General features: G+C 35.5%; 1 protein-coding gene across 5 annotated transcripts in view; it reads left to right on the top strand.

The window, feature by feature from the left end:
• ANKAR (ankyrin and armadillo repeat containing) overlaps nt 1–24,269 on the top strand; it is an 83,550-nt gene that overhangs the window by 36,848 nt on the left and 22,433 nt on the right. For 4 of the 5 annotated variants that reach the window (XR_008911269.1, XM_007494496.3, XM_056794116.1 and 1 more), the window contains exons 11-14: nt 9,883–10,091; nt 10,738–10,842; nt 12,390–12,634; nt 15,865–16,033. Coding sequence is in view for 4 of the 5 variants with exons in the window: in XM_007494496.3 (XP_007494558.1) it covers nt 9,883–10,091; nt 10,738–10,842; nt 12,390–12,634; nt 15,865–16,033 (728 nt within the window). In the remaining variant the exon portion in view is untranslated. The remainder of the gene's footprint in view (nt 1–9,882; nt 10,092–10,737; nt 10,843–12,389; nt 12,635–15,864; nt 16,034–24,269) is intronic. The other variant, XM_056794117.1, reaches the window with a different exon arrangement.

The following is a 24,269-nucleotide window of genomic DNA, read 5'->3' on the forward strand; positions in this document are numbered from 1 at the left end:
TCAATAGGTATGGCAATAAATGAGTAAATTAATTTGGGTAGGATGGTGATTTTTATTATGCTAGCTCATCTTACCCATGAGCAATGAATGTTTTTCCAATTGTTTTGATCTAGTTTTAATTGTGTGGAGAGTATTTTGTAGTTGTGTTCATATAGTTCCTGTGTTTGTCTCGGCAGATAGATATTGTCTAGGGTGATTTTAAATGGAATTTCTCTTTCTAATTCTTGCTGCTGAGATGTGTTGGATATATATAGAAATGCTGATGATTTATGTGGGTTTATTTTGTATTCTGCAACTTTGCTAAAGTTGATTATTTCCACTAGCTTTTTGGTTGATTCTCTAGGATTCTTTAAGTAGACCATTATATCATCTGCAAAGAGTGATAGCTTGGTCTCTTCATTGCCAATTTTAATACCTTCAATTTCTCTTTCTTCTCTAATTGCTACTGCCAGTGTTTCTAGTACAATATTAAATAATAGCGGTGATAATGGGCATACTTGTTTCACTCCTGATCTTATTGGGAATGCATCTAGTTTATCCCCATTGCAGAAGATGTTGACTGATGGTTTTAGATAAATACTGTTTATTATTTTTAGGGAAGACCCTTCTATTCCTATGCTTTCTAGTATTTTCAATAAGAATGAGTGTTGTATTTTGTCAAAGGCTTTTTCTGCGTCTATTGAGATAATCATGTGATTTTTGTTGGTTTGCTTGTTGATATGGTCAATTATGTGGATGGTTTTCCTAATATTGAACCATCCTTGCATTCCTTGTATAAATCCCACCTGATCATAATGAATAACCCTTGTGATGGCTTGCTGGAGTCTTTTTGCTAATAACCTATTTAAGATTTTTGCATCTATGTTCATTAAAAGGTCTATAGTTTTCTTTCTCTGTTTTTGACCTGCCTGGCTTTGGAATCAGTACCATATTTATGTCATAAAAGGAATTTGGTAGAACTCCCTCTTTGCTTATTATGTCAAATAGTTTGTATAGTATTGGGATTAGCTGTTCTTTAAATGTTTGATAGAATTTGCTTGTGAATCCATCAGACCCTGGAGATTTTTTCTTAGGGAGTTCTTTGGTGGCTTGTTCAATTACTTTTTCTGATATGGGATTATTTAAGAATTCTATTTCTTCTTCTGTTTATCTAGGAAATTTATATTTTTGTAAATATTCATCCATATCACCTAGATTGGCATATTTATTGCCATATAATTGGGCAAAATAGTTTTTAATGATTGCCTTAATTTCCTCTTCGTTGGAGGTGAGGTTTCCCTTTTCATCTATAATACTGTTAATTTGGTTTTCTTCTTTCCTTTTTTTATTAGATTGACCAGTACTTTGTCTATTTTGTTTGTTTTATCAAAATGCCAGCTTATTTAATAGTTCAATAGTTCTTTTCACTTTCAATTTAATTAATTTCACCCTTAATTTTTAGGATTTCTAATTTAGTTTTCTTCTGGGGATTTTTAATTTGTTCACTTCCAAGTTTTTTGATTTGCATGTCCAATTAATTGACCTCTGCCCTCCCTAATTTGTTAATATGTGAACTCAAGGATATAAATTTTCCCCTGAGTACTGCTTTGGCTACATCCCATAGATTTTGAAAGGATGTCTCATCATTGTAATTTTCTTTAATGAAATTATTAATTGTTTCTATGATTTGTTCTCTGACTAACTGATTTTAGAGAATCATATTATTTAATCTCCAATTAATTTTTTATTTGGCTCTCCATGCACCCTTACTCATCATTATTTTTATTGTGTTGTGATCTATAAAGGTTGAATTTATTATTTCTGCTTTTCTGCATTTGTTTGCCATGTTTTTATGACCTAGTTCATGGTTAATCTTTGTGAATGTACCAGGTGCTGCTGAAAAGGAGGTATATTCCTTTTTTACCTATTTATATTTCTATATATATCTATTAACTCTAATTTTTCTAATATTATATTCATATCTTTTACCTCTTTCTTATTTATTTTTTATTTGATTTATCTAAATTTGATAGTGGTAGGTTCAGGTCTCCCACTATTATAGTTTTGCTATCTATTTCCTCCAATTGCACTAGTTTCTCCTTTAGAAATTTGCATGCTATACCATTTGGTGCATACATGTTGATTAGTGATATTTTCTCATTGTCTATACTCCCCTTTATCAGGATGTATTTGCCTTCCCTATCCCTTTTAATCAAGTCTATTTTTATTTTGGCTTTGTCAGATATCATGATTGCAACTCCTGCCTTCTTTCTTTCAGTTGAGGTCCAATAGGTCTTACTCCAACCTTTAATTCTGACCTTGTGATTATCTATCCACCTCAGGTATGTTTCTTGTAGACAACATATGCTAGGATTCTGGATTCTAATCCACTCTCCTATTTGTCTACATTTTATAGGTGAGTTCATCCCATTCACGTTCAAAGTTATGATTGTCACTTATTCCCTAGCATTTTGATATCCTCTCCTAGTTCTGTCCTTTCTTCTTTTGCTATATCCTTTTAACCTAGTGGTTTACTTTTAGTCAATCCCCCTATTCCCCTCCCTTAATATGCTTCCCTTTCTTTCCCCTCCCTTTTTATTCCCTTCTTTTTTTAGGGTCTGTTAAGTTCCCTTGCCCCTCTCCTTCCCTCCTTTTTTTTGTACTCCCTCTCCCCTATCTCCCTTAGTTTTCCCTTCTTCCTTACCCTGTAGGATAATGGATCTAGATGCTCTTCCCTCTCAGAATTGATGTCACTGAGAGTAATGTTCAAGTTTATCTATTAGCACTCTCTTCCTCTCCCTCTTATAAGAGTATTCTCCCCCTCCCCTTCCCATGAGTACCTTTGTGTGACAAAGATTATTCTATTTATTTTATTTCTTCAAGTATCTCTTGGTACCATAATTGACCCTCCCATTTTCTTTTTTTTTTTGCGTGTGTGTATCATTTCATAGCCCTTAATGCCCCAATCTTTTCCTATGAATGATTCTTCTAATTACTATAATAATGAAAACAGTTTTTGAGAGTTACAAATAACATTTTCCACATATATTAATATATATAATTTGATCTAATTGTAGCCCTTAATGAAGAGAGTTTGTGTAAAAAAATATATTTCTCCTTTTCCTTCTCTTTCATATTTACCTTTACATGTTTATCTTCATCTTTGTGTTTAGATATCAAACTTTCCACTTAGTTCTGGTCTTTTCTTTACAAATACTTGGAAATATTCTATTTTGTTGAATGCCCATACTTTCCCCTGGAAGTATATAGTCAGTTTTGATGGATAGGTGATTCTTCGTTGAAGACCCAGTTTTCTTGCCTTTCTGAATATCGTGTTCCAGATCCTTTAGTGTGGAAGCTGACAGGTCTTGTGTGATCCTGATTGGTGCTCCTTAGTATCTGAATTTCCTCTTTTTGACTTCTTGTAGAATTTTCTCCTTAGATTGAAAGCTCTGGAATTTGGCAATTACATTCCTGGGAGTTGTTTTTTGGGGGATTTAGTGTAGAGGGTATTCTATGAACTCTTTCAATGTCCATCCACCCCCCTTGTTCAAGAACTTCAGGGCAGTTTTCTTGGATGATTTCTTGTAGTATTGTGTCAAGGTTTCTGTGTATTTCTGGATTTTCAGATAGACCAATGATTCTCAAATTGTCTCTCCTTCCTCTGTTTTCCTGATCTATCACCTTGTCAGTGACATATTTTGTTTTCTTCTATTTTTTCAGTCTTTGACTTTGCTTTATTAATTCTTGCTGTTTTGCAAGATCATTGGTTTCCAGTTGTTCAATTCTGGTCCTTAAGACCTGGTTTTCTGCTTTAACCTTTTGGTATTAAGCTATGATTTCTTCATTTTTTAAAACCATTTCCCACTTCTCTTGCCAGAAGGCTTCTGTCTTTTTTATAAGCTCCAACTGAGATTCTTCCAGGGCTTGTGGACAATTTCTGTTTTTTTTTAACAAGGTTTTGCCTTTGTTTTAATTTCATACTGTATTTCCTCAGCAGCCTGGGTTTTTCCTCTGTAAACATTCTCGAGGGTCACTGTCTTTTTTTGTTTGTTTGTTTTTATTTGAAGGATTTTGAGGCTCCTGTGCATAATTAGCCATCACTTAGGATGTTTTACCTTCCCTTTTTTAGTCAGAAATCTGAGTGAACTGGGCAGGTTCTCTGTGTATGGAGTTAAGGAGCATGGATTTTGGCTGAGGCAAGCTCTTGAATCTCTGCAGTCCTTTGCAGCTCTTCTCTGTGCTACCTTCCCAGGGGCACCCAAGGTCTGTGCTCCCCTGCCTGCCTGGGTTTCCAATCTAGCTGCTTTCAGGGGTAGGTCCCTGGCAGTCCTAGTCAGCTCCAAAGTACCTAGAGGTATACCTTGCTTACTCTAGATGTGCCCCCTCACTCACTCACTGGTTCTGGCATGTGCTGACTCTGGCTCTGGCTCTGTAGGTGGGGTTGGGGGGGGGGGTTGGATCGGCTCGCATTTGGGTGGGACCTTTTTCACCCTCTTATACTGTGGAAATGCCCAAATCCCATGTACCTTCAATTCTGCACACTACTGTGTAGTTCCTCCATTCTTCTGAAAATGATTTTTAAGATCTTTTGAGGTAGTCTTTTTCGGTGTGTGCTGGGGACAGGAAGTGTCCCACTTCTAGACTGCCACCATGCTTACCCTGAAGTCCTCCAATTTCTTTTAATAAAATAGGTTTACTTATTCTTTTCCCTCCTCTGTTAACCTAGGAAATTTATATTTTTATAAGCATTCTTCCATTTCATTTAAATTATTAAATTTACTAGCTTATAATTGGGAAAAATAACTCCTAAAAATTTGGTTTGATTTAGTATTCATTAGTGTATTTTCACTCCTTTCATTTTATTTATACTAGTGATTTGTTTTTTAAATCATATTAATCATATTATGGTCTATCTATTTTATTTTTTTAATAAAGTCAGACCCTAGTGTTGTTTATTAAATCATTTTTTCTTAAATTTAATTTCATTAATTTCCCCTTTAATTTTTAGGATTTACACTTTGATGTTTAATTGGGGATTTTTATTTGTTCCTTTTCTAGCATGTTCTTTTAAAAATTGTGTACCCAATTAATTGATTTATTCTTTCTCTATTTTATTAATATAATCATTTAAATATATAATGTTTCCTCTAGCTACTGCTTTTGCTTCATTCTATAGGTTTTGTTGTCTCATTATTATCATTCTCTTTTATAAAATTATTTACTGTTTCTATGACTTTTATTTAACTCATTTATTCTTTAATAATTAGATTATTCTCCAATTAGTTTTTAATCTTTGTTTCCATGGTCCATTATCAAATATAAATTTTATTGCATTATAATCTGAAATGGATGCATTTAATATTTCTGCTTTTTTTTCATTTTACTATAAAGCTTTCATGCCCTAATATGTGATCAATTTTTGTAAAGATACCAGTATCACTGAGAAAAAGATTTATTCCTTTATATTCCAGTCAATTCTCCCTAGATATCTATCATATCTAGCTTATTTAAAATTCTATTCATCTCTTCAACTTCTTTCTTATTTACTTTTTTACTATCTAGTTCTGAGAGGGGAAGATTGAAGTTTTCCATTATTATACTTTTGCTATTTATTTCTATCTATAATTTCTTTAGCTTTTCCTTTAAAAAGTTAGATGGTATGGCATTTGGTACATCCAGATTTAGTATTTATTGATACTACTTTATTATCTTTGGTACCTTTTAATGCAATGTAGGTTTCCTGTTTTTCACTTTTAATTAAATTTATTTTAGCTTTAACTTTGTCTGAGATATAGATTTTTTTGGCATCATCTTGAGGCATAATAAATTCTATTATAGTCCTTTGTTTTTATGATACATAACTCTCATTTTAAATTGTTTCATATAAACAGATTCTTGTTTTTGATCCATTTTGCTAACTATATCTGCTTTATAGGTGAGTTTATCCCATTCAAATTCAAAATTATAATAACTAGCTGTGTATTTTCCTCCATCGTATTTTTCCTCACTGTTTATCCTTCTTTCCCTCTCCTTATCCTGTCCATTCTCAAAAGTTTAATTTACATCTGACCACTAAGTCACTATCCTGCACCTCTTCCAAGAGTCATTCCTCCTTTAACCTCACCTCTTGATCTACTATTTCTTAATCTGCTTACCTTTCTAAGAGTCTTTCCCTTATCCTATACTAGTGATGTTGAACCTATGGCACATGTGCCAAAAAAGGGCACACAGAGTCTTCTTGGTGGGCATGCCTACAGTTGCCTGCCAGAGTTAATTTCTAGAAAGGCAGAGGGGCTTGGGAAGGAGTTGCTCCTCTCTCCCTTTCCAAGCATCTGAGTCCATTCCTCACTTCCCCCTTACCCCCTCCTCCACCCAGCAGCCCAATGGGAGTGATTCCTCCCTCCTCTGTCTGAGGTAAGGTGTTGGGGGTAGAAGAGGGCTCACATGTTGCATAGGGTGTGATGCAAATCATAACCTCTTGAGTCTATGGTGAAGGTGTTTCCCAGGGTGGGGTTGGAAAGAAGCTAGATTGTAGCAGAGCATAGTTCACAGCATAGCACATAGCTGAAGTGGGGAGCAGAGTTGTAGGGGAACAGAACACTGGGGCTACTCCCCTCCCCTTCTCCATATGTACCTCTCATCACTCTTTCCCCTGCACAGTAGCCCAATAGTAGTGCTTACTCCCTCCCCTATCTGGGGTAAGGGGGGAGTGGTAGGATGAGATGGGGGACAGGGGACAGCACTCAGTTTCAGGGGATAGAGTATGGCACTTGGTCTGGGGGGTGGGGTGAGGGCAGGGCCTGGCATTCCATCTCTAAAAGGTTCACCATCAATGTTCTATACCCTCGCCCTCCTGTTTCTCTGCAAGAAGACTTTTATGTCTTTTTATGTTATTCTCTAATGTAGTTCTAATGAGAATAAGGTTCTAGTACTACCAGCTCTCCCTCATTCATACCTCTTCTGCATGAGACAATTGCTCCATTTTGCCTTTCCCTATCCAAGTTTATTTTTTAGGATCATCCCATTATGATCATTATGATATTATATATCTATATACATATATATCATATATCAATAATATATATTATTGACCATTATGATCACCTTGGCCCCAAACATTCTATCTATAGATGCCCTAGTAACAGACAATTACAGATAACAGTTTTCCCATATAAGAAATGAACAATTTGACCTTATCAAATCTCTTATAATGCTTCTTTCTTGTTTATCTTTTTATGTTTCTTTGAGTCTTGTAGATCACATTTTCTTTTCCTCAAGAAACCTTAAAGTTCTTTAATTCATTAAATATCCATTTTATTTTCATTATATGATTACACTCAACTATGCCAGCTAGGTTATTTTTTTGTTGAAAACCCAGCTCCTTTGCTATTCAGAATATCATCTTCCATTCCCTTATGTTTTTTTTTAAATGTAGAGGTGGCTAAATCTTATGTTATCCTGACTGTAGCTCCTTAGTTTTCAAAATGTTTTTTTCTCCTTGTGGTATTTTCTCCTTGACCTTGTCGCTTCAAAACCTAGCTACAATGTTCCTATGAGTTTTCATCTTGGGATCTCTTTCAGGTAATGATCAGTGAATTTTTTCAATTTCTACTTTACTCTCTAGTTCTAAAGCTTTAGTGAAATTTTCCATAGTAATTTCTTGAAGCGTAGTTACAGACTCTTTTTAAAATCATAACTTTTCTGATAGTCCAACAATTTTTACATTTATCTTTCCTTGATCTGTTTTCCAGGTTATTTGTTTTTGTCATAGATATTTTACATTCCATTCATGTTTTTATTCTTTTGATTTTGCCTTTACTATTTCTTGGCATATTGTGTAGTCATTAGATTCCCCTTGCTCAATTCTAATCTTTAAGTAGTTATTTTCTTCCATAAATTTTTGGATCTCTTTTTCCAATTGGTTGATTTTTTTTCATAATTTTCTTGATTATTGTGCATTGCTCTTATTTTTTTCCATTTTTTCTTCTACTTTTATTTAACTTTTAAAGTCCTTTTAAAGTTGTGACCATTTTACATTTTTTTCAAAGCCTTAGAAGTAGCTGTTTTGACTTCCCTGTTTTCTTCTGAGTTTAAATTTGACCTTCTCTATCACTACAGTAACTATCAAAAATTAGGTTCTTTCTCTTTGGCTTACTCACTTTTAGAGGTATATTTCTTGGCTGTTAACTTTATACTAGGGTCTATCACTAATTCTGAGGAGTGTGGGATAATGCTTCAGGCTTAATTTTTTTTTATATTACTATCTTGTGAGCTCTATCTGGGGGCCTTTGACTTCTTAGTTCTTCTAATATTCTGTGATCCAAGTCAGGGTATGATTACTGTTTCTTGGGCTCAAGCCTTGGTCTATGAGTGACTTCTGGTGCTCTTCTCCACTCCAGAGTCATAACCATGGCCCTGAGAAGCACCTACCCTGAAAGTTCTTGCTTCTTATGGTCCCTTCGGCAGTAACTAACCCCTTTGCCCCATAATTGAAACTGAAGTTTCTGCACTTCTGGAAGTGACCATGGACTGACCATAGCCAGCAAAGTCCTTACCACTCTGCATCTGCCCTTACCAATGTGTACTCCCTTATTCTTGCCTATAGTCACAACCTGAGACCATGTTCTGGTAGGCATGTCTGGGCCTCTGCATTCATTGCTAGCTAAGGACCTCCCCTGTTAACTTCCCCCGCTCAACACACAATCCCTCTGGGGCAAAACTCCTGAATCTGAGGCTACAACAAACACAGCTGGCCCAGGGCTGGTCTTTTGTTGATTCAAAGGTAACTTATACCTTGCTCTTGCCAGAACCCCCCTCACTCAGGAGGGTCTTTCCTAACATCTTCTCAAGTTGTCTTAGTTGGGATGACTGCTTTACTCTGACTTTTAATTATTTCTGCAACTCTGAAGTTCACTTTGATTTTAATTATATTTTTATTTTAATTATTGAGGTGGAATTTGTGAGAGCAATGTATTTTCCTACCTTATTCTGCCATCTCTGCCACAATATTCTTCTCACTGGCATTTTTTTTTATTTGAGAAATTGTAGATGGTATCAAGGAATTTGAGAAAATGGAAGAATGTCAAGTCATGTGAATGTAGAATTTGCTGAGCATGAAAATTAGATATAGGATGGAGAAATATAAATAAACACCTTATTTCAGGTCCTAAAGTCACTGAAGAAGGTAGAAGAGGGTCACAGTGGATAATACATAGCAGTAGATGATTTAGAGACTGTGATATAAATGATTGATATGGGCTTTAAATTGTTGAAAGGAAGGATGATAGAGATAAAATGACCAGTGATGTAAAATGTGAGCCTGGTTATACAAAAAAAGAGCAATCTGTCTTTTTTCAGCTTGAATTATGGGGCAAAAAAAAAGAGATTATGTCTCCATAGAAGAGATGAGTTAGAGATATGCTATTGTTAGAGGACATAGAGATAGGAGATAAGATAGATTTTGAGCACAAGCATTCCCAAAATAGAAAAACATTTTTATAAGGCACAGGAAGTGCTTGAGAGGCAAATTTAAGGAGAAAGAAAGAAGACAGGGATGAAGTAGAACTAGATTGAAGTTAGAGAATAGGAAAAGTAGAGGCAAGAGAGGTATCAGTGTTAAGAAAGGAGCAAGTTTGTGGGCAAGATAGAATCACATAGTATTAGACAGAGATTTCTGTGTTGGCGGGATACAATTGCTTGAGGAACTTATAAGGAGAAGAATAGGGCTTAGGCATTATGGTGGATGTCGAATGTTATATGTTATATAAGTATCTAAAACTATTTGAACTGACATTTTAACTACTTTTATTTTTTATACTTTGAATCAGATTACTTACGTGGAAAAACATATTCCATACTCTGTTTTGCTGTGTTATTGCAGTGTGATCCTGTGTTTTTCAGACAACGGTGTACACCATTATTACTGGCAGCCACATCTGGAGCACTAGACACTCTCCATTATTTGTTTTCTCATGGAGCCAATTGGAGAAAAACAGACAGCAAAGGAAATAATATAATTCATTTGTCAGTGCTAAACTTCCATACAGAAATATTGAAGCATATTATAGTTTTAAATATCCCAGAACTCCCAGTATGGAAAACCTTGGTAGGTAAGTAGACACATTATCTTTTCAAATAAATTTTGAAATTGTCATTCACATTAATGATTAGCACTGCTACTTCTTTGCTCTCACTTTAGTAATGATAAAAAAGTATATATTGACCTATATTGTTTCCATTTTGGATCATGAGTCTCATAAGAGTAGAAAAAATATTTTATCAACAATAGTTAGCAAATCCTAAGTGTCATGAATAAACATTCCCTGGCAATAATAATATAGTCTTAACTATTCATTGAACTGTACCTTAAAAGATAAGAGAAATGAGTAGTTTTCTTATAAACTTGAGCCACTTGGAAATTCAATCCAGATGACCAGAGAAAATACTAATTTCCTTGATGGAAGAGCCATATCCTCCCTTTTTATGAATTGTTAAATAATTTAAATAACTATTAAATAAAAAATAACATAAATTATTAAATAATTTAGACCTTAGAAATAAGAAACCTTGTTGGGCTAACTTAATCTGCTCATCACCTAGTACAGGACCATGAACACGTAAGAGCTTTATTGATTTTTGGAGTTGTTGATTATGATCTAATTTTTGGTCTCATTTTGTCTACCTAGAGAAAGCCTTAATCACATAGTTGTAGCTTACAGAATCACATTTTATATTCTTCTATTAAACCTCTACCAGAAATGTTGGTGTCTGACAATTATAAACGGAAGATGATGGCAGTCATGTCCTTGGAAGTAATTTGCTTAGCAAGTGAAAACTATTGGAAGTGTATTTTAGATGCAGGTAATACAAAAGTAAACAAACTAATAACTCATTTTTACTTTTTCTACTAATTTTAGATAGTGCCCCTGTATAGCTATGTTAACCTTATTAAAATATTTTTATTATTGCCTAATTATTAGGCTATAAGAAAGGAACACCAAATAAATCTTATCCTCTTTTCACCTCAGAATAAGTAAATCTTGTTGAATTATAGTGATTCCATTTCTATGAAATTCCACATTTTTTTTCCAAAACTAATATTGACTCATTATTACTTCATTTATTTCAATGCAATAAATTAATGTAAACAAGTATTTGTTGGATACCTATTTATTCAATATGTTTCTGTTTTATTTCTAGGTTCACTTATTAGCATAAAAATCTTGTTTTTATAAGGGAATTGCTTTTGGGGAGGGAACTGGAAGGGGTTTGATTTGTTCTAAAATTTCCTTGCCCTACTCTCAAAATGAACCAAAATTCTCAAGATAACTCTAGATAAACCAACCTTCATCTCCAAAATTGCATTTCTGAGGCAGATTCAGATTTAACTTTGGATCTAGTATAGTTCAGTTTATTTAGTATGTATGTGCTGAATGTTTGGTGATCTTCTTGCCTTTTAGTAGTCAGAAGACTATAAAATGCTCACATTAATTTGACTTGAAAATCATTTAAGAAGTTGCAGAAAAGGGAAAATATGCTGATTAAATAAAAAGGAAAAATTTCATTTGTGACTATTATAGACAAATAAAAAATTCAAAATAAGATTACGTTAGAAAAATGTCATTTTCAGAATAATATAATGCTGGTCTTACAAATAAACATTTTAACTTGAAAGTCTGATCTAGTAGTTAATAAATTTTGAAACCTTAGTACAGTAATGCTCCACTTTTTCAGAAGTCAAACCTTTGTCAAAGCCAATCATTCAGAACACAGTCAGGAAGCTAGAAGTATTTATTGGGGGAAAGTGAGAAGCTATGGGATTTGGATTTCTCATATGGTTTTAAAATATGAGAAAGATAGTTTCTTGGTCATGATGACATGCACCTAAGAAGGGTCAAGAAAAAATATATTTATCAGAATTCTTTCTAATATAATTCATAGGAACTATAAGTCAAAATTAAAGATAACAGAAATTGATCACAAGAATGTGACACCCTAGAGAGTAGCAAATATAATATAAAGGGGAAAGTTACAAAAGAGAGGACAAATAATCCACAAGGGCAATATCTAAGAAGCAGACCAATATTCAGGTCTCAGTGCAAATGAGGATAAAAAAGAAATAGATGGAGAAATCTAGAAATAAGAGATATTATCAAGGCATGTTGAATGGGGCTCATGAGTGGATAATGACTTTGGAAAGGTATGTACTATTCAAAACGAATGGAAAAGCAGTAAGGACTAGGCAGTTAGGCTTAAGTGACTTGCCCAAGATCACACATTTAGGAAGGATTTGAGTTCAGATTTGAACCCAGAGTTTCCCATCTGCAGGCCTGGTTGAGCCACCTAGCTGCCCCATCAAGGTTTGCAAAATGATTTACATATATTGTCTTGTCTCTGACTCCACCCAGGAACGATTCCTGCTTTAATTCACCTACTTAAAAGTCACAAATTGCAACTGAAGTGTAAAATCACAGGGTTGCTGAGTAACATCTCTACCCATAGATCTGTGTGCCATGCATTGGTAGAGGCAGGAGGTATTCCAGTGCTCATCAACTTGCTGCATTTCGATGAACCTGAGCTGCAGGCACGCAGTGCAGTTATTCTCTATGATGTGGCTCAGATTGAAATCTACAAGCGCATAATCGCCAAACATGTACGTTTATTTCATGATGCCTAATTTCAGCTAATTGTATTTCTATCTATACTTATTTATAAAACTGGCCTATAATTTTCTTTCTCTGTTTTTGCTCTTCCTGGTTTAGGCATCAGCACCATATTTGCTTCATAAAAGAAGTTTGGCAGGGCCTTTCTTTACCCATTATTCTAAATAATTTAAATTTATTTAGTATTGCTTATAATTTTCATAATTATATAAAATTAATATATAATATAATTAAATATATAATGGCAACATTATAATATTTTGATTGGTGGTCTTTAATATTCATTATTTAATATTAGAATTAGATGATCTTTAAATGTTTGGTAAAATTCACTTGTAAATCCATCTGATTTTGATGCTTTTTCCTTTGGAAGTTCATTTATGGCCTGTTCAATTTCTTCTTCTCAAATAGTTTACTTAGATGTTCTATTTCCTCCTCAATTAGTCTAGGCAATATATAGTTTTGTAAATATTCTTCCATTTCACTTAACTTGTTAAATTTATTGGCATTTAACTGAGCAAAATAATTCCTAATAAATACTTTGTTTGATTTCATCTTTATTAGTGGTAAATTCATCTTTTTTCACTTTTGATGCTAGTGATTTGTTTTTGTTAGCTGATGGTATTTCTAGGAGATAAATTCCACAGGACTGCAGCAGGGATTTTGCTTCATTGTGGGGAGAAGGATGGAGAATCAGTTCAGCTGAAATGAAATTCTTAAGGTATGGGGACCATAGCTAGGATTTCATTGGGGAAGGTCATTCATGGATGAAGAACCTCTACCAAATGCAAGTCAGAACTTTCCCCATTCTTCATCGTCTTCCAGAGATGCCTCCTTTAAAAATCTGTAATTAAAATTTTTCTTGGTTCATTCGTATTTTGTAACTGGTTATATGAGATCAGGTCATTCATTTTTTAAATGAATTTAATTTTTTTTTATTTACATGCAGAAATAATTTCTGATGATAGTTTTTGCATTTTGAGATTCAGACTCTCCCTCCCACTCTACCCCCTCATCCCAGAGGTGATAAATCGTCTGATATAGGTTATACCAGTAATTTCATATAATATGTTTCCATATTCCCCGTGTCATGACTGAAAACACATCACACATTCAATAAAAAACTCATGAAGGAAATAGCATGAAGGATGGCATGCTTTGATCCACAATCAGATTTGAGCAGTTCCTTCTTTGGCTGTGGAGAACATTTTTTTTTTAATCATGAGTGCCTTGGGGTTATTTTGGAACCTTGTTTGGCTGATGATAGTTTAGTCTTTCACTGTTTATCGTGACACAATATTTCTGTTCCTACATGTACTGTTCTCCTGGTTCTGTTCACTACACTTTGCATTAGTTCATATAAATCTTTCCAGGTTTTTCTGAATTCATCCTGTTTATCATTTCTTATGATGCAGTAGTTTTCCATCACAACCATATACCAAAGCTTGATCAGCCATTTCAATTGATGGACATCCTTCAATTTCCAATTTGTTGCCATGACAAAAAGAGCTACTGAAAATATTTTTTTACAAGTAGGTCCCTTTCCTCTATCTCTGATCTCTTTGGGAGACAGACCCAGTAGTGGTATGCTGGGTTAAAAAGTAGACATAATTTTATGGCTCTTTTGGGTAGAGTTCCATATTGCTCTTCAGAATAGTTGTATCAGTTTACATGAATTCCATGTATTCCATGAATAGTGAATTAATGTCCCAATTTTCCCACATCCCGTTCAACTCTATATCATTTTCCTTTTTGGTCATATTAGCCACTCTGATAGGTGTGAGGTGGTATTTCAGATTGTTTTAATTTGCATTTTTCTAATCAGTAGTGATTTGGAGCACTTCCTCTTATGATTATTGGTAGTTTTAATTTCTTCATCTGAGAAATTCCAGTTCATATCCTTTTACAAATTATCAATTGAGGAATGTTTAGTATTTTTTTTTAAACTAGTACCTTCTGTCTTAGAACCAATTGGCTCTAAGGCAGAAGAGTGGTAAGGGCTAGGCAATGGGATCAAGCAACTTGCCCAGGGTCATGCAGATAGAAAGTATCTGTGGGCAGGTTAGAACCCAGGACCTCCCATCTCTAGGCTTGGTTCTCAATCCACTGAGCCACCCAGCTGCCCCCAATGCTTAGTATTTTTTATAAAATTAGCTAGCTATAAATTTTCCTAGTTTGTAATTTCCCTTTTAAGCTTGGTTGCATTGGTTTTTGTGTGTACAGAAACTTTTTAATTTAATGTAAACAAAAGTATTTCATGTTTTGTAATCTTTTCTGTCTTGTTTGTTCCAAATTCTTCCCTTACATCTGACAGGTAAACTTTTCTGTATCCCCCAATTTATTTTTTATATCCTTCTTTATTTCTACATCAAATATCTATTTTAATTTTATCTTGCTGTATATTGTGAGATGTTAGTTTATGCTTAATTTCTCCCCTATTTTTTTCCAGTTTTCCCAGTACTTTTTGTCAAATAGTGAGTTCTTCCCCAAAAGGCTTGGACGTTTGGGTTTATTGAACACTAGGTTACTGTGATCATTAACTACTGTGTGTTGATTTCCTAACCTATTCCTTGATCCACTACTCTATGTCGCAGCCAGTATCAGATTGTTTTGATGGGTCATTCATTTTTTACAATTGGATTGAATTCATGCTGTTTTGTGCTGCAGAGGCAATGTAGTTGCATTTACTACAACTGAGCCAGTGTCTCCACTGGCAAGTAATTATAAATACTGTATATTATTCTATTGATCTTTCATAATAATGTTAGTAATAGTGCTTGAAGGTTTGTCAAATGCTATCTATACTTTCTCTTACTTGATCCTGACAATAACCCCACCATAGATATTATTCCCATTTTATAGACTGGAAATTGGGGTGGGGGTGGTGGTTAAGTAACTTACTTATGGTCACACAGCTATCAAGTAGGATTTGAACTCAAGTCTTTTCTGACCATATTCATGCACATTCTTTTCTTTAGGCAATAGTACTTTCTACCTTTCCTTTTTGAACAGCCATTAAGCCAAAGTGTGTACTTGTCTTAAGTGAATAAAGACAAGCCTTCAACCTAAATGTTCTCTACAATGTAGACATGCCATGCCTATATGTAAGAAATAATAAATATAATACCTTAATTAGCAGAACATGCATATAATTAATTAATAGTATAAAAATAGATAATTCCAAATGATATAAATCAAATATAATTTGTATTTGTTTTAGAATGGAATGCCTGCTTTAATAAGTCTCTTGAAGTCAGACAAAGACTTCCTCCTGTTAAATGTAATGAATTGTATGAGGGTATTATGTATAGGATACCCAGAAAATCAGAAAGCTGTGAAAGATCACAAAGGCATCCCATATCTTGTTTCCTTTCTGAGTTCAGAATCAGGTGAGTTTTCATTTCTGTGCAATTAAAGTGACAAGATAGTGTGTTTTAGATAATATAAACATGGCTTGGGACTTCTCTATGGGAAGTGTCTAGGATTTACCCTATAATGGGACATCTATTTCCTTTAAAATATACATCTGGGAATTTCCAGCTGCTGAATTCCTAGGATACTTTAGGAGGCATCATATTCAACCCTCCCAGTAGGGAGGAGGCCCCTGTTATTGTGTTCTTTGAAGGAACGGGATTTCCAAAGCCTTTGTTGAATATCTGGGAACTGGTCACATAATATATACCTATCCCTTTATTATGGTACTTTTCACAATGATTATACCCTGTTGTTGCATTTGAAAATTAAGGTAAACTAGAAGGCAAGATTGATTATTAGTTAGGGGAGCAATAAATTGGATCAATGGCCTCTCTCGATAGATCCTTCAAACTTAACATATCCAAAACAGAATTTGTAATCTTCCCTTCTAAATCTTCTCCATGAACACAATTTCCTATCTGATGGTAACAATCAACTTTCTAATTATCTAATTTTATAATCCTTCCTTCTTCCTCAGTCCCATATCCAGATCTCACCAAATCTTGTAATCTGCTTTATAAGAAGGATTTTTAGAAACATTATTAATCAGATATCTCTTGAAGGCAAGAATTTTGTTACTTTTCAACTTATTTTTAAAAATTCAGTTTTAACAGTGCAAAATGTAAATGAGTTTCTTGATTAATTTTTTACAAATTGTGCATTCAACTGAAAGCAAAGTAGATGTCTATCAATTACATAATGACTACACTAGTTGTGTTACATGAATATAATTGAATATTACTGTGCTATATAAGAAACAATAAAAATAATGACTATAGAGAAGCATGTGAAGATTTATAAGAACAGGTACCGGGTACAATGGTATGTATCAATCTATCTAAATAATATATGTCTGGACTGTTTAGGGAAGAATAATAACTGGTGTGAGGGCTTAGCAAGCTGCCTTTTTCAGGGCTGCTTTCCTCCCTTGGTGTCCACTTGGCACCTAGCTCTCATCTGAGGCTCCCAAGAAGTGATAGCATGTGCAAGCCACACCCTGGTAAAACCAGTTGGGCTAACCCAGCTTGAGAGTAACTAGCTCATTGGTGTCAAACCCATCAATGAGTTGGAGGTGTCAACCCCAAGGATGTGAAGACTTCTCCCAGCTGAATGGGAAAATGAGAACAATTTGTTTCAAAGAACCTGAAGGTGGCCCCAAGACAAGACAATTACTGGAAGATGTAATGTCAACAATTAGAGCACTTCTCAGAGTGTGAACAGTTTGTTGCTGACTTGCAGGGAAAGCTGAGCCAACACATGGTTGGCAACAGTGGAGCAGAAAAGGAGAGGGCATTCTTTTAAACCCTTACCTTCTATCTTAGAATCAATACTGTGTATTGGTTTTCAAGGCAGAAGAGAGTGGTAAGGGCTAGGCAATGGGAGTTAAGTGACTTGCCCAGAGGCACACAGCTAGGAAGTGTCTGAGATCAGATTTGAACCCAGGACCCCCATCTCTGGTCTTGGCTCTCAATCCACTGAGCCACCCAGATGCCACCCAAAAGGGAATTTTTCAGAGATTTGGTGAGTGGTACTGCATTTACTCACCTGGTTCAGAATACTCACAAACATCAGGATTCCTTTGATGAAAATGATGGGGATATTCAGAAGCTAAGTGAAAACAAGACTTCCACAGGATTTACCAGCAGGATAGCTCCTCTGTCTCTAAGAAGGCAGTGTTTAACTCCATCAAAAGTAAAGTACAAATGAAGCTTAGAGGGATGCAGGATTCTTGGCTCCATAATAAGGCAGGGGAAATGTAGTTTTACACTGATAGTAACGACCCAAAGTGTTTCTATGATGCTTTGAAGGCTATTTATGGGCCAAAGATTTATGGTACATCTTTACTTCTCAGAGCTGATGTAGCCCCACCGATCGTGGCAAGGACATGATCCTGGAGAGAGGGCAGAACAGTGTTCTCATCAAACTGGCATCAATCAATACTGAAGTCATTGACCATATACCTCACCCCAAAGTTAATCTCACTCTAACAAACTTCCAACAGAAGAAAAGGTCTTGAATATGAGGCTCCTAATAAGTGGCAAAGCACCTGGTGTTGATTCCATTCCAACAGAGATTTACAAGGCAGAGAGTACACTGCTCATACAAAAACTAGCTGAAATCTTTTGGGTTATATGGCAAGGGGAGGCTATCCTGCAAGAGATTAAAGATTTCACCACTGTCCACCTCTTTAAAAGGAAAAGGTAATAGTCTGACCTGTGACAACCACAGGGGGATCTTTCTCTTAGTCATTGCTGGCAAGATTCTTGCAATCATCCTTCTAAATAGGCTGATCCTTCACATGGAAGACGGTCACCTACCCAAAGGCCAGGGTGGCTTCAGAAAGGGCTACAGAATGGTTGATATAGCATTTGCTGCCCAGCAACTCCAGGAGAAATACCAAGAGCAAAACAAGTCCATACAAAACATTTGTCTATCTGCCCAAGGCCTTTTATACTGTCAGTCATGGGAGCTTGTGAAAGATCATGGAGAAATGTGGCTGCCCCGAGAAGTTTATCAATATTATATGGCAGCTCCTTGATGGCCCAAAGATGTGGCCCAAAGAGACACTGGTATATCTGCAGGTATTGTAAAGGTGGGAGGCTCTTTTACCTCCTGGCTTTCTGAGAGAAGTAGAGGGAGTAAAGTTAAAGATTCCCCAGGTACTTCCAATGATAAAGAGCCATATGGAGCACAAATTATTGTGGCCTGTAGTTTGCATAGTAAATCCCTCCCCATGAAGTTTGTGGGGCATCCAGGCATTAAAAGAAAAGAGTGTTCAACAGTTAGGGGTCCCACACATACCATGCAAGGAGAAAGTTTTTGGGACCTTTTGAGGTGTTCCTGATTCACCTACTGCATTTATAGAACCAATAGAGTCACATTTTGCATCTGGTTTGGTTACCAAGACCAACCTACAGGCTCCATTGTCCACGAGACAATTGTAGTATGAATTCCCCACCTTTAAGGTAACATAAGGTTGCTTACTATGTGGGGGAATGTACAGGGATAATTGTCATTAATATATCAGGGTCTGGAAAATCAAAGGTTTCGTTCTTTGATTCCAAGGCTGCCCCCTCCCCAATCACATCATCAGAAAGATGCTTGGGCAGTTTTCTGGGATTCTCCACGTTGATGGGGATTTTCACCCTGGGTATAGTGTGGACGAGCTCCATTTTTTTATATATTGCTTGGCATTTTGTTGTGCATGTTCTTTTGTCTCAGTTTGAGCCTTGTCATTTTCCCAATTTCTATTTCTATAATTTTGATTTCTAAAATTTTAATTCCTATAGTCATTATAGTTATTTTTATGAGTTCTAAAATTGTGATTTCTATGATCATTATCATAGTCATTTCTATAGTTATTATTCCTAAAGTTGTTATTATTTCTTTTTTCTCGTAGCCAGTTCCTACAGACCATCATTACATGGTCTCTTTTTCCATAGTAAAGGCATGTTATTGACTTATCTGTCGATTCCTGCAATGGGGTTATAGTCTCTCCATGATTTTTCAGTTTTCTTTTTAACATTTTAATTTCTTTCTGTAAGGCTTCAACTGATTTACTGTTTTCCTCATGTCTTTTTCTATGGCCCTTATAAACATAGGCTGCTACTCTCCTCAATTCTTCAAGGTCCATAGAGTTCCAATTTGGGCATCTAGTTTTAAAGTATTATTTTACCATTGAACAACAATTCTTAATGAATTGTCTACATATTTGTCTAATGTCTCTTTCTATGGATAGATCAATGTTCATATATATGTCCCCCACATCAATAAGTCTATCCATAAACTGAAATGGAATCTCATCTATTTCTTCTTTGGTGCTTTCAAATTTAAACCATGAATCTGGTCTATCAGAGCATAAGCTTTCATGGCCGTTAATAATGCTTCTCTGACCTGGTTTAATTTTGTATAATCTAGTTCAACATTGGCTTTCCAATGTAGATTTTCAGTTGGCCAATAATTTGCTACCCTACCTCGCTTCTGATTAGCCAAAGAGATGACTTTATTTTTTCTCTCTGTCAGAAATTTTTCTAATAAATTTTTGACATCTATCCAAGTGGGGTCAAAAGTTTTGAACATGTTCTCCAATCTTTTTATAATTAATATTGGTTCTTCCTCAAATGAGGGAAGGTCTTCCTTGAATTTATTTAAGTCCTTAGGCCTGAAAGGTGTATGTTGTCTTATAGATACCAAGTTCCCATTTTTATTGACAGCTGGAATTTCCCTTAAAAGGAATAAACTTCTATCTGAATTTTCTTCTGTTAATGTCTTTAGGCTTCTTGCTCCATTTTCAATGGGGTAGGTATGAGAAAGGGAAGAGGTAGACAAGCTGAGGGGGAGGGGTTGTTGTCCCATAGTGCCAGAAGGATGAGAGGTAGGAGCAGTATGGAAAATGAATTGGGCAGGGTAGGAAGAAGGGGCAGTAGCTGGGGGAAAGGATGCAGAGGGGTTGGGGCAGGAGGAATGAACAGGGTGTGAAGTTAGGGTGGAGGAGGTGGGGCAGTAAGTATGGGAGGGAATGGTTTGTGAACTAGGATTCATTTCATTGTTTTTAATAAAAGCCATGATCTTCCCCAAACTTTCCTCTACAAACTCAAGTTGAGCTTTTTGTTCCACATTTTTCTGAGTAGTAAAAGTAACAGTTGGTCAGTTTGACTGGGAAATGGATTTTTCAAGGGATGACTGGCATACTTCTCCTATTTGATTCTCTAATTTATTTTCCAGTTTTTGTATTTTTCAGTTTTCTCTTAGAGAAAAATAGATACAACATTACAGCACCAACAATTAAAATCCCAACCAGGAGCAGTGCAGAGTATAGCCATTGTCATAAATTCTCTGGAATTATGAAATAGATAAAAGACAATGTTTGTCCAATTTTGGTCATTTTACTGAAAAGCCAGTTGTTAATTAAGTTGTGTGCTGACTGTAACCACATTTTTTAGATGTTTGGGTGTGGTTCTTTTTAAAGTTTCGATCCAATTAACTTCTGGGTGAAAGGTCAGAGGGAGACAAAGCTAAAACTTAATACATTCACTCTCTCTAGCAGGGCTACTTTTCCAGATTTTTCTCACAGCTAGTTAACACTTCAGTCAGTTAATATTGTCAGTGAGGATTGGCTAATTGGGCTTTTTGTTCCCTAAAGCAAGGGAGATCTAGAAACAGCTCTTCCAGCTAAGATCTTAGGGCCCTCTTGCTAAGATCAAAACATCTGTGTTCTATCTAATTTAAGGAGAAGGGAAAAAACAAATTTGAACTTACCTTTACAGCTGATCAAAATAAGCTATTAAAAGCTAACAAGGATAGTCACAGTAAAGGAAATTTTAGGAAAGTTAAGAAGATTAAGGGTATTTTGTCACAACCAATGTGGCCAGCCAAATAAATGTTAATTTTTTTTGTGGTTGGACTCTGAATATTTATATATGTGGTCACAAGGGATTTAATTCCTTAATCCCCAAATGAATTACTAAAGTAAATGGAATTTATAGTAGTTTATTTACAATAGAGGGAAGATATTCAGGAAGAGAGAAAAGGGGAGAGAGAGAGAGACAGAGATATGGAGAGAGAGAGAGACAGAGAGACAGAGACAGAGAGAGAGAGATAGGGAGAGAAGGATAGAGACAGAGACAGAGAGAGAGAGACAGAGAGAGAGAGAGATCTGGCTTCCTCTGATACAAGTTAGAATTTTAAGCCCCAGCCAGAGGAAGAGAGTCTCAAGATGATGGGCCTTTCCTGGAGGCTTCATGCCTCCAGAAAGGCAGGGTTACTAAGTCAGCCTTTCACTCACCAAAGGTGACCTTCTAAATGGAAAGAAGTCTGAGGTCTCCTATACAAGCTCTTCCAGGGGTCCACTTCCACAGTCTCTCCTCTGAGTCAGAGAGCTCTTCGATCTCCTTGAATCAAATATCAAGTCAAATATGCCTTTCTTCTGGCCTCTGGTCCTCTTTTAAAGATCTTTATCTCTTGTGTCACCTCCCCTAAATTTCACGTCTACCAATCACAGCAGACACTCCTTTCCAGGACTACCCATTCTTTAGAGCATACCTTCTTTGGTTAGATTATACCCTTTTGGATTACTTAATACCTTTTTGGGTTCACCTTTTGTAGTTACTTAATACATTTTTGTAGTTAAAGTGGGTTGATCTTAAAATACTGTGTTATCACCTTTTGGGGATTAAAATCTAAAAATAGATTGTGGATTATAATTCAATCTTCCCAATAAAGAGCTAAGTACCTTCATTGTTACAATCAGAGGATTACAATTTAATCTTCACAATAAAGGAAGAGCTAAGTATCTTCATTGTTACAATCAGAAGATGACTAAATCCAGTCTTCACAGTATTGGTTCCAAGGCAGAAGAATGGTAAAATGTAGGCAACTGGGGTTAAGTGACTTGCCCAGGGTCACATAGTTAGGAAGTATCTGAGTACAGAATTGAACCCAGAACGCCCTTTCTCTAGGCTTGGCTTTCTACCCAGTGAACCACTTCTACAATAGCCTATTGATCTCCAGAAGACCAGCCTCTCCTCTCTAGTTCATCTTCCACACAGGCTTCCATAATAAATTTCCTAAATTACCACATTATTTTCATGTTAAATAGTCTTATAGGATGAAAAATGTCCTGGAAGGGAACTTGGAGTCTGACTACTTTTTTGCAAACAAGAAAACTGAGGCTTAAAGAGACATGAACAGTAGTAGAGTAGTATTCTAAACCTAGTGCTATTTACTCAGCACCAGACTCCTCTCTCTATTGCCCAGAGAATAAAATACAAATTTCCTAGTTACAGATAGAAAGCCTTGAACAAACTGGTTACAATCTACTTTCCCACATTATTTTACATTATTTCCTTTTCTTCATTCCAGCCAAACTAGTCAATTTGCTGTTCCCCAAGTTCAGTGTTCCATTTTAGGCTCTCATGCTACTGAGCTGCCTTTCTCACCACCTTTGAAAATCCTTAACTTTCTTAGGCCTCAGCTTTGGTGCCAACTCCTATTGGAAGGCTTTCCAGATCCTTCTAGTCCTTTGTGCTTTCTCTCTCCTCTAATTTTCTTATGTTTGCATATCAGTTTACATGTTAACTGTCAAATGTAATCCTAAGTAGAATGTAAACTCCTTGAGGGCAGAGATTGCTTTTCATTTTTGTCATTTTTATTTCTAGCATCTGGCACCATAAGTAGTGTGTACTTAACACATTTGAGTTGGATTTAATTGAATAGGTATTGTCTAGACAAACACCTGCTTTTAAGATAAATTCAACTCGTGTTAAAATATATCCACGTGTGTTTCTTGTAAACAACATATGGTAGGATTTTGGTTTTTAATCTACTCTGCTATTTACTTCCATTTTATGGGTGAGTCCATCCCATTTACATTCACATTGACTTCCATCTTTAATCTTGATCTTTCACCCTTCATTCTTTCCCTTCCCTCCAGTATTTTGTTTTTAGTCAGTCTACCATCTTTCCCCTCCCTTATATTACTCTTCTTACCACCACCTCTCTTCTTATTCCCCTCTCACTATAGGGCCTTTTCATTTCCCCACCACCACCACTCCCTCCCTTATATTACTCTCCTCCTCACCACTCTGTTTCTTATTTTTCTTCTTCTTTTCTATAGGGTAATTCTATACTCCATTGAATCTGGCTGTTATTCCTTCTCTGAGCCAATTCCAGTGAGAGTATGATTTAAATATTACCTGTCACCAATCCCTTCTGCCCTTCCATTGTACTGGTCTTCTCCCCCTCCCAAACCCCTGCCATGCTTCATTTGTGATATAGTTTACCCTATTTTATTTCTCTTTCCCCATTTCTCTTAGTATTATTCTTTTTCACCCCTAGTTCTATTTTTTAAACATATGAACCTAAACATCTTACTACTATCCTCTCTCTATATACTTCTAACTACTATGATAATGATAATAATTTTTAAGAGTTACAAATATCATCTTTTCATATAGGAATATAAATCTTTGAGCTTATTAAAGTCCTTAAATTTTTTTCTCTCATTTACATTTTATGTTTCTCTTGAATTTTGTATTTGGGTCTCAAATTTTCTATTTTAAGTCTAGTCTTTGCTTCAGGAATGCTAAGAAATCTATTTTATTAAATGACTATTCTTTCCCTTGAAAGAATATAGTCAAATTTGCTGAGTAG

This window comes from Monodelphis domestica, chromosome 4, assembly GCF_027887165.1.
Source record: "Monodelphis domestica isolate mMonDom1 chromosome 4, mMonDom1.pri, whole genome shotgun sequence".
Lineage (NCBI taxonomy): Eukaryota > Metazoa > Chordata > Mammalia > Didelphimorphia > Didelphidae > Monodelphis > Monodelphis domestica.